The following is a 12,927-nucleotide window of genomic DNA, read 5'->3' on the forward strand; positions in this document are numbered from 1 at the left end:
GGGGGCAATTAGGGGTTGGGAGGGGTGGTGGGGGGGAACGGGGAATATTGGGGGAGGGCAATGGGGGTCTGGGGCGGGGGGGCACTGGGGTCTGGGGAGGCACTGAGGGGGTCCCAATGCTTGGGGGGTGCCCTTGTTGTGTGTCCCCCCCCCCTACCAGCAGCAGCACCGGGCTCTTGGCAAAGAGCTTTATTGAGGCACAACCCCCCCAACACCCGCCCCCCCCGCCCCCCCGACACCAAATAAATATACAATAAAAAGCAACCAGCATTAAAAAGGGCAATTTGAAGGCGGGGGGGGGGGGGGGGGGCGAAAGGGGGGGGCAGAATGGGGGGAGAGGGGCCCGGGGGAGGGGGGCGGGGGGGCCCGGACTATCACATAGTGATAAGGTGGCGGTGATGAGCCCCCGGGGGGGGCAATGGGGGCAGGAGGGGGGCATCACAGCTGTACAAATATACAAGGTGGGGGGGCCCCGGTGGGGTTTGGGGGGGCCCCAGCCTGGGGTAGTGTTGGGGTGGGGGGGGGCTTCAGGCTGGAACTGCCCCTGGGGGGGTGTAGTGCCCCCAGGGGACGGGGGGAAGAGCCCCCCTGGGGGGGGTACATGGAGGGGAGCGGTAAGGCCCATAATTACCCCCAGGGGGTATGTAGTGCCCCCCCCACGGGGCAGAGTGCTCCCATGGGTGCCCCCAGGGGGGTGTAGTGCCCCCCCAGGGGGTAGATTGAGCCAGTAACTGCCCCGGGGTGGGGCAGAGCCCTTAACTACCCCTGGGGGTATGGCGAGCCCCCCCTCCCCCAGGGATGAGACTTGGGGCGGGCGGGGGGGGCACATAGAGGCTTTAACTGCCCCTGCGGTGTATATAGAGCCCATAAGTGCCCCCAGGGGGGGGCGGTAAATAGAGTCCATAAGTGTCCCTGGGAGGGTACAGAGCCCACAGCTGCCCCCAGGGGAGGTATATAGGGCCCATAAGTACCCCCCGGGGGGTATTTAGGGCCCATAAGTATGCCCAGAGGGTTACACAGAGCCCGTAACTGCCTCGGGGGGGTATATGGAGCCCGTAATTGCCCCCAGAGGGGTACACAGACCCCAAAACCGCCTCGGGGGGGACAGACAGGGCCCGTAGGTGCCCCATGGACCCCCCCAGCGGGGCTGCCCGGAGCAGCCGGCGGGGCCAGGAGGGCGCAGCCGAGGTTGCCCTGGGGCGTCACGAGCTGCACGGAGCTGCCAGGCTCAGCTCCCCGGGTGGGGAAGGCGACAAAGGGCCACCCCCGCCACTGACACGTGTGTGTGTGTGTGCGTGTGTCGTGTCCCCCCCACCCCCAGCCCCGGCGTCACACGAAGACCTTGGCGAGGGCATCGGCGCCGGCGCTGGCGCTGAGGGCCCGGCTGGGGTGGAAGGCGACGGCGTGGACGGCTTCCTCGTGCTTCTTGCGGTGCGCCGTCAGCTCCTGCACGCACGTCTTGTGGGCCAGGTGCCAGAGCCGCAGCGAGCAGTCGTGACCTGCCAGGGGACGGGGAGGGGGACAGGGACGGGACGACACACACTCACGTCCCCTGGGTCACCCTGGGGTGGTGACGGAGGGGAGGGGACAGGGCCGCCGTGACAGAGGGGAGGGGGGACACGGGGTGGCAGGAGCGCTGAGCCCCGTCACAAAGGAGCGGCAGGAAGGTGGTGGAGGTGGGGAGAGGGGACGGGGTTGGGGACGTGGCTGTGGATGGGGATGGCGACAGGGACACTTACTGCCGGACATGAGGAAGACGCCGTTGGGGTCGACGGCCAGGCAGGTGACAGCGTCCAAATGGGCCACCATGGAGTGCACGACTTTACCTGGCGGTGGGGGAAAGGGGGGGTGGCAGCGGCGACGGGCATGTCCCCCGCCCCCTCCCCCCAGCCTCGTTAAGGGCTAACGAAGCTCCCCTGCCCCCCAACCTGTCCGGTTGTCGAGGAAGCGGATGCCGCGGTCGTCGCTGGCGGTGATGGTGAGGGGCTGCGAGGGGTGGCTCACCACCTGGTTGACCTGGCTGCCACCTGCATGGGGACACTGGGATCAGGCCCCCCGCGGGCGGTGACAAGAGGGACTCGGAGGGGGGACACTCATGGCGGCTCACTCACCACCACCCGGCCGAGCCTCGAGCACCAGGACAGGTCGAGCCGCCTCCACGTCGTAGAGCACCGCAGCACCCGTTCGGAAAGCGGCCACGGCGTGGCCAGGCTGGGTGGCCGCGAAGGTGACGGAGGTGGGGACGCCGTGCTCTGCAGGGAGGGGGACACAGGGAAGGTGACAGGGGGGTGGCGGGGACGTCCCCGAGGCCAGGAGGACGCCCCCCCGCCGGCTCACCGCTCTGGGCGTTGTAGGTGCTGAGGCAGGCGCCCTCCTCGCGCCGGGGGTCCCAGATGCGGACGGTGCCGTCAGCGGAGCAGGAGGCCAGGCGGTCACCGGCGGGGTTGAAGGCCAGGCCCCAGATGGCATCGCTGTGACCCTCCAGGACGCCGCTGAGCACCCCGGGGTCTGGGGACACCAGGAAAGGTCACCTTGGGGTGGTGACAGAGCAGCTGGGGGGGTGGCATGACAGCAGGGTGGAGACACTGCGGTGATGCCACGGAGGTGACGCCACGGGGTTGGGGACCAGCGGGTGCAGATGTCACCTGTGTCACCCCCGTCCCCATGTCCCTCTGCACTGGGAAGGGGAAGGGACACCCACCATAGCCGTTGTAGGGATCCATGTCAAGGTCGGGCAGGCGCCAGCGGTGGATGCGGGCGTCCACGCCGGCGCTGCAGCACAGGGCGCTGTCGCGGCCCATGGCAACGGCAAGCACAGGACCCCTGCGGGGACGGGGATGAGGTGACAGGGGTGTCCCCAGAGCCATCTGTTCCCCCCAGGCTGGTCCACGTGAGTCCCCTGAGACCAGCGCCCTGAGACCCTGTCCCTCACCTGTGCCCGCGGAAAGCGTACACCGGCTCCACGTCCAGCGCCGCGTTCCTGGGAAAGGGACACGAGGTGGGGGGGTGACAACTGCGCCAAGAGAACGTCCCTGTCCCTGCCACCCCTCTGTCACCACCCCAAGACCCACTTTTTGGGGGCGACAGGCTTCTGGAGGTTCCAGAGCTTGAGGGTGCCGTCCTCGGAGGCGGTGATGAGGGCAGCCTCGGCGGGGTGAAAGGCCAGACCGCGCACGGCATCGTAGTGGCTGCGCAGGGTGAACTTGGGGCTCCATGTCTTCTTCAGGGCGTCCCGGCCCTCCGGGAGCTGCAGGGACATGGGGGGATAGTGGCAGGTGACAGTGGCCAAGGGGTGGTGGCACCCCACAGCCCCAGCTGGGGCTCGTGGCAGGCAGCTTCCGGTGCCTGGAGGGCAGGGAAACGATGGGGGGGGAACAGAGGGACATGATGGGGTCCAGGGGGGACGTTCATGGCGAGCTGGGGACATGATGGGGACAGCGGAGCCCAGGGAATGCTCAGGGCAGGTTTGGGGACACCACGGGGACGGCGGAGCCCAGGGGACGCTCAGGGCAGGTCCGGGGACACCATGGGGACGGCGGAGCCCAGGGGACGCTCAGGGCAGATCCGGGGACACCGTGGGGACAGTGGAGCTCAGGGGATGCTCAGGACAGGTCCGGGGACACCACGGGGACGGCGGAGCCCAGGGGACGCTCAGGGCAGGTTTGGGGACACCACGGGGACGGCGGAGCCCAGGGGACGCTCAGGGCAGGTTTGGGGACACCACGGGGACGGCGGAGCCCAGGGGACGCTCAGGGCAGGTCCAGGGACACCACGGGGATGGTGGAGCTCAGGGGACACTCAGGGCAGGTCCGGGGACACCATGGGGACGGCGGAGCCCAGGGGACGCTCGGGGCAGGTTTGGGGACACCACGGGGACAGTGGAGCCCAGGGGACGCTCAGGGCAGGTTTGGGGACACCGTGGGGACATGGGGAGGGTGACTCACATCACAGCTGAGCTCGTTGTCATTGGTGACGGTCAGGTCGGCCAGGTCCCCCAGGCTGACAGCGCCACCACCGATGCTGTCCATGATGAAGACGTCGGAAGAGATGCCCAGAGACCCTGCGGAGGGGAGTGGCTGGGGGTGGCCCTGGGGACAGTGACCCCCCCCCCCCCCCAGGTGACACAGAGACCCCCAGGACTGTACCTTCGTGAGGCCGCGGCGGCCCCGCGGTGGCGGGTTTCGGTGGGAGCCCATCCACGTCCCGCAGGTCGGCCAGCATCCCCCGCAGCCGGCCCCGGTGGCTCTCTGCGGGGACACGGGGGTCAGGAGGTCTGGCGCCAAAATTGGGGGGAGGGGGGGAGCAAGGAGGGTCCCCCAAATCCACCGCACCCCCCTCCGGGCCCTGCTCACCGAGCTCCACGCCCTCCCCAGCCCGCCGGCCGGCCCCGTTCTCCCCGGAGCCCAGGAAGTCAAACTCGTTGAGGGCGTCCTCCGAGTCGTCGTCGTCATCCTCATCCTCCACCTCGGGCAGGAGGGGTTTGGGGCTGAGCTGAGGAGGGGGGACAGGGGGGGTCATGGCCTGTTCTGGGGGGGACCCCCAAAACCACCCGGAGAGAAGACGGTAGAAATGAGGCGCGAGGGCAGCTCGCTGCAGCCACTGGGTTTGCGGGAACCCCCCGGGGTTTGGGCAACCCCCAGGTTTGGGGGACCCCCCCCTTCTGGTTCAAGGGATGTCCAGGCTTGGGATGACCTCAGGTTTGGGGGACCCCCACCAAGGTTTGAGGGACCCCTCAAGGTTTGCAAGATGCTACATTTAGGGGATCGCCCCCAGGTTCGGGAGACACTCCCAGGGTTTGGAGGGTGCCCAGTTTTGGGGACCCCCCCCCCTCCAGGTTTGAGGGACGCCAGATTTAAGGGACCTCCCTGAGGTATGGGGGATGCCAAGGTTTAGGGGATCCCCCAGGTTTTGCGGCACCCCGGGTTTGGGAACCCCCCCTTGGGTTTGAGGGACCCTTCAGATTTAGGGGACGCGCTCCAGGTCTAGAGGAAATCCAGGTTTGGGGGACACTCTCAGGTCCGGGGGATGCCACGTTTAAGGGCTCACCCCGGGTTTAGGGGATGTCAAAGTTTAGGGGATCTCCAGGCTTGAGGGAACCTCAGTTTTAGGGGAAAATTCCCCCCCGCCCCCCCCCCCCAAGATTCGGGGGGAGCTGCTTGCCTTGACTCGCTGCTTCTTGTGCTGGGGCTGGGCGTGGGGGGGGAGGCTCTCGGTATCCTCGTCCTCGTCGCTGTCCTCATCCTCAGGCGGGAAGGGGACCTGATCCAGGCCCCCCCGGCCCCCCCGCTCCTCCGTCTCCTTCCCAGCATTCCTGAGGGTGGGAAGCACTGCGTTGGAGATTGGGGGGGGAGGGGGGCAGCTAACCCCCAAAGCACCCAAAAAACCTCCCCGCCCTCCTAAGTCGGGTAGCAATGGATTTATAGGTGGGTGGTGGTATTCAGAGGGTACGTCCAGAGACTGGTGACCAGTGGTGTCCCTCAGGGGTCCCTCCTGGGATCAGCGCTGTTCAGCATCTTCATCAATGAATTTGTGGACAACACCAAGCCGTGTGGTGCGGTGACACGCCGGAGGGAGGGGATGCCATCCAGAGGGACCCGGAGAGGTGGGACCACGCCAGCCTCGTGAAGTTCAACCAGGCCAAGCGGGTCAGGGCAACCCCCAAGCACAAATCCAGGCTGGGAGGAGAATGGCTGGAGAGCAGCCCTGAGGAGAAGGACTTGGGGGTGTTGGTGGGTGAGAAGCTCCACACGAGCTGACAACGTGCGCTGGCAGCCCAGAAAGCCCCCCCCATCCCGGGCTGCATCCCCAGCAGCGTGGGCAGCAGGGCGAGGGGGGGGATTCCGCCCCTCTGCTCCGCTCGGGGGAGACCCCCCCGCAGTGCTGCCTCCAGCGCTGGGGCACCAACAGCAGAAGGACACGGAGCTGTGGGAGCGGGGCCGGAGGAGGCCCCGGAGATGCTGGGAGGGCTGGAGCCCCTCTGCTGTGAGGACAGGCTGAGAGAGCTGGGGGGGTTCAGCCTGGAGAAGAGAAGGCTCCGGGGAGACCTCGGAGCCCCTTCCAGTCCCTAAAGGGGCTCCAGGAGAGATGGGGAGGGACTCTGGAGCAGGGAGGGGAGCCATGGACGAGGGGGAATGGCTTCGAACTGAAAGAGGGGAGATTTGGGCGAGAGATCAGGAAGAAATTCCTTACTGCGAGGGTGGTGAGCCCCTGGCCCAGGTTGCCCAGAGAAGCTGTGGCTGCCCCATCCCTGGAGGGGTTCAAGGCCAGGTTGGAGGGGGCTTGGAGCAACCTGGGCTGGTGGGAGGTGTCCCTGCCCAGGGCAGGGGGTGGCACTGGGTGGTCCCTCAGGTCCCCTCCCACCCGAACCGCCCCAGCACCGCAGCTCTCACCTCTGGATCTGCTCCTCGATGCGCCGCACCAGCAGGGAGTCTGCGGGCGGGGGGCTGCTGGGGGCTGGGGGGGCCGGGGGACTGCGGCCCAGCAGGGAGCGGACGCGGCGCGACCGCATGTCCAGGATGGTGTCACTGTACCCCACCTCCTCCAGGTACCTGGGGGGAAGGACACAGGGAATGGGGGTGCTCAGGGCACCCCAAAACCACCCCCCTCCCCCGGGCACCTCACTCACTGCCGCAGCAGCTGCCGGCCCTCTTTCCAGGCCAGTGGGCCACCCTCCAGCGATGTCACCTCCGCGGGGCCGTTGGACACTGCGAGAGGACACTCTGGGGGGGGTCAGGCACCCCAAAACCCCCCCGTGTCACCCCCCTCCCCAGAGACGGGGACACTCACCTGGCTCCGTCCCCTCTGGTTTCTTCTCCCCTGGTGTCAGCTCGGTGCCAAATTTCAGCTTGTGGTACTTGGACCTGGAGGGAGCGGGACACACATGGATGACAGTGGCCCCAAAGTGAGGGGGGCTGGTGGCCCCCTGACACCAGGAGGGGACGGTGACCCCCAAAACGAACGGGGTGGGGGGGGGGGGAACGCTGAGTTTTGGGATGTCGCCCACCTCTCCTGTTTGAGGGCGTATTCCAGCATCTTGATGCGCCGTACCAGGTCCGTCTTGAGGTTCTCCTGCCCCTTGCGTTCACCCTGCAGAAAGGCCACCTGCGCCTGCGGGGACATGGTGACAGAGGACCCCCGGGCCACCGCCACCCCCTCCCCGGACACAAAAGCCGGGGAACAAGTGTGGGGGCTGCAGGGGGGACATTGGTTTTGGGTGGGATGGAGGGTGGGTGACACCAGGACAAGTGGGACAGGAGGTGGCAGCAGGGCCAGCCTGGGGTGTGACACGGATGGCCCCAGAGCTCGGTGCCAGCCCTCTAAGGGACATTGGTGACGGCCCCAGGAGTGACCGGTGGCTCCAGGAGCAGCGCCACTACTCCCAGGCTCTGTGATGGCCCTGGGACAGACATTGGTGGTCCCAGGAGGGACCCTGGTGGCCCCAGAGCTCAATGCCAGTCCTGGGACAGACACTGGTGGCCCCAGAGCTTGGTGCTAGTCTTGGGAGGGATGGTGGTGGCCCCAGGAGCAGGGACCAGGGGCTCGGTGACAGCGTGGCAGGGGGGGCAGGGGGGGAATGTCCCCAGAAGCAGGGAGGGGTAACACATCCCGGTGCTCCGGGATGCTCCCCATCCCCGTTATTTGGTCCGGGCATCCCCAATACCAGGGCGGGGGGGGTCCCCAATACCAGGGTGCGTGGGGGGGGGGGCCGTGATATTGGGGTGCAGGGGCTCCCCAGTACGGAGGCGCGGGGGGGGGGGTTCCCCATACTGGGGTGGGGGGTCCCTCATCCCAGGGGGAGACTCCCCAGTCCCGAGGTGCAGGGTGTTCCCCAATACCGGGGGTGGGGGGCTCCCTCCTACAGGGGGCGGAGGGTCTCCAATACCAAGGCATGGGGGAGCCGCAACACCGGATTGTGGGGGGACCCCAATATCGGGGCTTGGGGGGGGGTGTCCTGATCCAAGGGCTGGGAGATCCCCAATCCTGGGGGTCCCCGGTACCAGGGCTGGGGGCTCCTGATACTGGGGGATCCCCAATACTGGGGATGTGGGGTCCTGGGGCTGGGGGTCCCCAAAACCAGGGCTGAGGGGTCCCCAGTACCGGGGGGTCCCCAATATGGGGGCCGGCAGGTCCCGGCATGAAAGGGTCCCCAATACCGGAGGATCCCAAATATCGGGGCCGGGGGATCTCAAATACCGGGGTTTCCCCAATACGGAGGCCCCGGGGCCGGGGGTCTCCAATCCCGGGGGGGGTCTCCAATCCCGGGGCCGGGGGTCCACGGTTCCAGCTCCCCGCCCCCGCCCCGGTGCCGCCGGTGCCCGCCCCCCGCTCCCGCCGCCCGGCGGCCATTTCCTCCCAAGATGGCGGCGGCGGCGGCGGCCCCGGTAACCCCCGGCGGGGCCCGGCGGGGCGGGAGGGAGTCGAGGGGGATCCCGGAGGCGGCGCCGGTACCTGGAGCTCGGCCCGCTCCGCCTCCCAGCGCCCCTTCTCGGCCTCGAAGCGCGCCCACTCGTGCTGGATGAAGTGCAGGATGCCGGGCAGGCTCAGCCCGCCGCGGCCCGCCGGCTCGGGGCCGGGGCCGGGACCGGGGCCGGGGCCAGGGCCGGGGGGGGGCCCGGCGGGGGGCGGCTGGGCCCGCGCCGCCGCCGCCGCCCGCTCCGCCGCCATCACGGCTGCCACAAAGGGAGCCGCGGGGTGGCCGCCGCCGCCGCTTCCTGCCAGAAAGGGAGCCGGAAGCGGCGGGGCGGGGCCGGGCCGCCGTTGCCGCGGCAACAGCGCCCGCGGGCGGGACGGGGGGGGCACGGGGGGGTCGGGGGTGTGGGGGCTATAGGGGACGGGGCTATAGGGGATGGGGGTATAGGGGCTATAGGGGTTGGGGCTATAGGGGACGGGGCTATAGGGGATGGGGGTATAGGGGCTATAGGGGACGGGGCTATAGGGGATGGGGGTATAGAGGCTATAGGCGCTATAGGGGTTGGGGCTATAGGGGACGGGGCTATAGGGGATGGGGATATAGGGGCTATAGGGGCTATAGGGGACGGGGCTATAGGGGATGGGGGTATAGGAGTTATAGGGGCTATAGGGGTTGGGGCTATAGGGGATGGGGGTATAGGGGATGGGGATATAGGGGCTATAGGGGCTATAGGGGACGGGGCTATAGGGGATGGGGGTATAGGAGTTATAGGGGCTATAGGGGTTGGGGCTATAGGGGATGGGGGTATAGGAGTTATAGGGGCTATAGGGGTTGGGGCTATAGGGGATGGGGCTATAGGGGCTATAGGGGACGGGGCTATAGGGGCTATAGGGGCTATAGGGGTTGGGGCTATAGGGGAGGGGGCTATAGGGGCTATAGGGGACGGGTCTATAGGGGATGGGGGTATAGGAGTTATAGGGGCTATAGGGGTTGGGGCTATAGGGGACGGGGCTATAGGGGCTATAGGGGATGGGGCTATAGGGGATGGGGGTATAGGAGTTATAGGGGCTATAGGGGACAGGGCTATAGGGGCTGGGGAGGACATGGGGGCTATAGGAGAAGGGGCCTACAGGGGATAGGGAGGGACGAGCTATAGATGAGGGGTGGTAGGAGGGGATGGGGAGGCTATTTGGGATGGGGCCTATAGGACACGGGGGGCTATAGGGGGCTATGGGGCATGGTGGATCTATAGGGGATCGGGGCAATGGGGGGCTATAGGAGATGGGAGCTATAGGTGACAGAGGGCAATAGTGGGCTATGGGGGACAGGCCTTAGAGGACAGGGTTATGGGGGGACTATAGGGGACAGGGGGCATAGGGGAGAGAGGTATAGGGAATGGGGGATGGAGGGGAAGGGGTACAGGGCACCACGGGGAGGCTATAGGGTACGGGGTGGGCTGTAGGGAATGGGGCTATGGGGGCTATAGGGCAGGCTGGCATGGTTTGCTAAGGGAGGTATAGGGGATGGGGGGCGTTATGGGGGACTTGGCAAGGGCACGTATGGGGGCTATAGGGGTGTATAATGGGTGGGGGTGCAGAGGGGGTGTGGGGAAGCATGGAGACATATGGGGTGCGCATGAGTGGAGTTGGGGGAACGTATGGAAGTGTACAAAGGTACAGGGGGGGTATGGAAGGCTATAGGGGTGTATGGGGACGGGCGCAGGGTGGGCGTGGGGTGCGTGGGGGTGCCCAGGGTGTACATACGGGTGCAGGAGGTGGCGGGGGGGGGAGTATATGGGGATGTATAGGAGTCCACAGGGTGATATACAGGTGTACGGGAGGGCTGCAGAGGGGTGTCTGTGGGGGTGCAGAGGGGCATGTATGGGCTCTCCGGTCTGTATGGAGATCTATAGGGGACTGTACCAGGGCACACAGTGTAAAGCAGTGCGTGGGGTGTTGTATAGGGGCACACGAGGTACAGGAGCAGGTAGGGGTGCCCGGGGTGCATAGGGCTGTCTATAGGTGTGTACAGGGTGGGTAGAGATGTCTATAGGGGTGAGCAGTCAGGGCAGGGGGAGCGTGTAGGAGCGTATAGGGCTGTATACGCAGGTATATAGGGGTATATACACAGGTATGTAGGGGTGCATAGGCACGGGCGCAATGCCGTGTGTATATAGGTGCGCGTATGCGCGCACAGGTGTGGGTGTAGGTCTGCGTACGCGCATCTATATGCACGGGTGCCTATATCCGGGCGCACCTACGGGCCCTGTACGTCTATAGGTGCCCATCCCATTTATAGGCATGGCACCTATAAGTGCCCACAGCGACATACCCAGCGGCACCTGCAACCCACGTATATATAGGGGCTGCCCCTAAAGATGGGGAGAGGCATAGCCCCCCCATCGCGTTGCTATAGCAACCGGGGACGGCGTTGCCACGGCAACACATCCCCCATGGCTCCAGGCTCAGCTTGGGGGGGGGGGGGCGGGGGGATGCTCTTATTGGGGGGGGGGTTCATTAATTGGTCTCCCCATTAATGAGTCCCCTCGTTAATCAGTCCCTTTGTTAACACATCACCTCATTAACGAGCCCCCCTCATTAATGCCTCTTTCCCCCCCCCACAGTGCTGCCGCCGAGCCCCTGCTGAGACCGCCCCGCTCACCACACATGTGGCAGCACTGGTAGGACCCAGCCGGGGCCAGAGGTGGGGGGGGGAAAGGGAGGGGTTCATTAATTAATTAGCAAGGGAGACTAATGAGGAGGGCTCCCCCCAAGCCCCAGCATGCGGGTGACGCCGTGCCAGGCTGCCTTGGCAGGGGCCATCAGCCTCAACCTCCTCCTCCTCTTCTGCGCCTGGCGGGGGCCAGGGAGGTCACCCCCCTCCTGCCGCCCCCCCCGCGGCGTCCCTGGTGTCACCGTCCTCCTCCGGGACTTCGAGGACTTTGACAACGACCTGGCGGGGACGGCACGGTCCTTCGCCTCCTTGCCCGTCCCAGTGCTGGTGGCTGCCGAAGCGGCACCGTACCCACCGGTGCCATTACCGGCAGGGGTCCGGCTGCTGCCGCTGCGCCCCGTGGCTGACCGGCCCCCACCGCTGGCACACCCCGAGCTCCACGTCCGCACCCGCCACGTGGCCCTGGTCCCCGACGGCACCCGTGCGGTCCCCGGGCTGCTGGAACGCATGCGGGACACGCTGGAGCGAGGGCCCGGTGACACCCGGTTGGTGGCAGCGCCGGTGGGGTCGGTGCCGCTGCGGTGCCTGGAGCTGCAGTTGGAGCCGCGGGTCTGGACGGCGCGATACGGCACCGGCGCCCCGGGGGTCTGCCAGGCGGTGGAGGGCACGGCCGTGCTGCTGCTCCGCACCCGCGACCTCTTCGCTCTCCCCTTCCCCTTAGCACGGCCGGTGCCCACCGCCATCTTCGTCCAGGCGGTGTTGCGGGGCTGGGGGCTGCGGGTGGTGCCGGCAGCCTTCCCAGCGTCCCGCCGGCCCCCCGTCTCCCCCCACAACCACTGGAAAGCCGAAAACCTGGCAGAAAGCCGGCGGCGCCGGTTGATGCGGGATCTGGGCATCAAGCGGGAGGTGCTGGCAGACGGGCGGGAGCGCTGGTACGGCTGCGGCAAGGAGACGGCACGGTGTTTCGGCACTGTGCACGCCCGGACTCCCCAGTACCTGCTGGCTGGGCGCTGGACCCCCCCGTGCTGCCTCCGGGCCCTACGGGAAACTGCCCGGCACGTGGTTGGGGCACTGGAGGCCGCCGGGGTGCGGTACTGGTTAGAGGGGGGGTCGTTACTGGGAGCCGCCCGCCTTGGGGACATCATCCCCTGGGACTACGACGTGGATTTGGGAATCTACCAGGAGGACGTGGGGAAATGCCGGTGGCTGGCGGCGGCGGCGGCAGGGGAGCCGGTGGAGGACGCTGAGGGTTTCCTGTGGGAGAAGGCGGCAGAGGGAGACTTTTACCGCGTCCACTACAGCCGGAGCAACCGGTTACATGTGGACCTGTGGCCCTTCTACCCCCGCGGGGGGGTGATGACCAAGGACACGTGGCTGGGGCACCCCCAGGACGTGGAGTTTCCTGAAAGCTTCCTCCAGCCCCGGGTGCCGATGGCCTTCGCCGGCTTCACTGCCATGGCGCCCAACAACGCCCGCGCCTTCCTCGAGCTGAAGTTTGGGCCAGGAGCCATTGAGAACCCCGAGTACCCCAACCCTGACGTCAAGCGCTTGGGGCAGGACTGAGGGGGGCACCCTGTAGGGTGTCCCCCCCCTTCCACCGTTGACAATAAACCCTCCGGTGACGCCTGTGGGGCTTCTTTGTGCCAAAGCCCGCGGTGACACACACAGGGATCCCTGGTGTCCCTGTGCTATCCTGTGGGGGGGCGCTCTGGGCATCCCCTGGCCAGCCCCAGGATCCCCACTTCGCCCCAGGTGTCCCCCGTCCACCTTGGCAGTCCCTCGCTTGAGGGTCCCCAGGAGTCCCCCATCCATCCTTGGGGGTCCCTCTGTTACCCTGCCTGTCC

At 67.1% G+C, this 12,927-nt stretch overlaps 2 protein-coding genes across 3 annotated transcripts; one reads left to right on the forward strand and one right to left on the reverse strand.

Annotated features, from left to right (window-relative positions):
- Nucleotides 1–176: 176 nt before the first annotated feature.
- On the reverse strand, nt 177–8,704 carry STRN4 (striatin 4). 2 transcript variants are annotated; one of them, XM_074567374.1, is made up of 17 exons: nt 8,449–8,704; nt 7,004–7,107; nt 6,787–6,860; nt 6,626–6,719; nt 6,390–6,548; nt 5,161–5,311; nt 4,353–4,491; nt 4,146–4,247; nt 3,945–4,060; nt 3,072–3,247; nt 2,933–2,980; nt 2,702–2,823; nt 2,338–2,508; nt 2,112–2,252; nt 1,929–2,027; nt 1,740–1,826; nt 177–1,499 (listed from the first exon to the last, which is right to left on the reverse strand). In XM_074567374.1, exons 1-17 carry the CDS (start codon nt 8,662–8,664, stop codon nt 1,330–1,332), a joined length of 2,169 nt encoding a protein of 722 aa, XP_074423475.1. In that variant the 5' UTR covers nt 8,665–8,704; the 3' UTR covers nt 177–1,329. The 2 variants fall into 2 exon arrangements, with proteins under 2 accessions (XP_074423475.1, XP_074423476.1); XM_074567375.1 differs by having other exon boundaries at nt 6,626–6,704; nt 8,449–8,703.
- Nucleotides 8,344–12,709, forward strand: FKRP (fukutin related protein). Its single transcript, XM_074567376.1, has 2 exons — nt 8,344–8,381; nt 11,034–12,709. The coding sequence occupies exon 2, from the start codon at nt 11,192–11,194 to the stop codon at nt 12,644–12,646; it is 1,455 nt and encodes a 484-aa protein (XP_074423477.1). The 5' UTR covers nt 8,344–8,381; nt 11,034–11,191; the 3' UTR covers nt 12,647–12,709.
- Nucleotides 12,710–12,927: the final 218 nt, after the last annotated feature.

This window comes from Larus michahellis, chromosome 26, assembly GCF_964199755.1.
Source record: "Larus michahellis chromosome 26, bLarMic1.1, whole genome shotgun sequence".
Lineage (NCBI taxonomy): Eukaryota > Metazoa > Chordata > Aves > Charadriiformes > Laridae > Larus > Larus michahellis.

Excerpts from the sequence above, each read along its gene's own strand:
- FKRP (XM_074567376.1), top strand. The coding sequence starts at position 11,192 with ATGCGGGTGACGCCGTGCCAGGCTGCCTTGGCAGGGGCCATCAGCCTC.
- STRN4 (XM_074567374.1), bottom strand. The coding sequence starts at position 8,664 with ATGGCGGCGGAGCGGGCGGCGGCGGCGGCGCGGGCCCAGCCGCCCCCC. Across the intron at positions 6,549-6,625 it reads GGCCGGCAGCTGCTGCGGCA|GTACCTGGAGGAGGTGGGGT; the intron begins GTGAGTGAGGTG and ends CCTTCCCCCCAG. Across the intron at positions 5,312-6,389 it reads ATCGAGGAGCAGATCCAGAG|GAATGCTGGGAAGGAGACGG; the intron begins GTGAGAGCTGCG and ends TCCCACCCTCAG.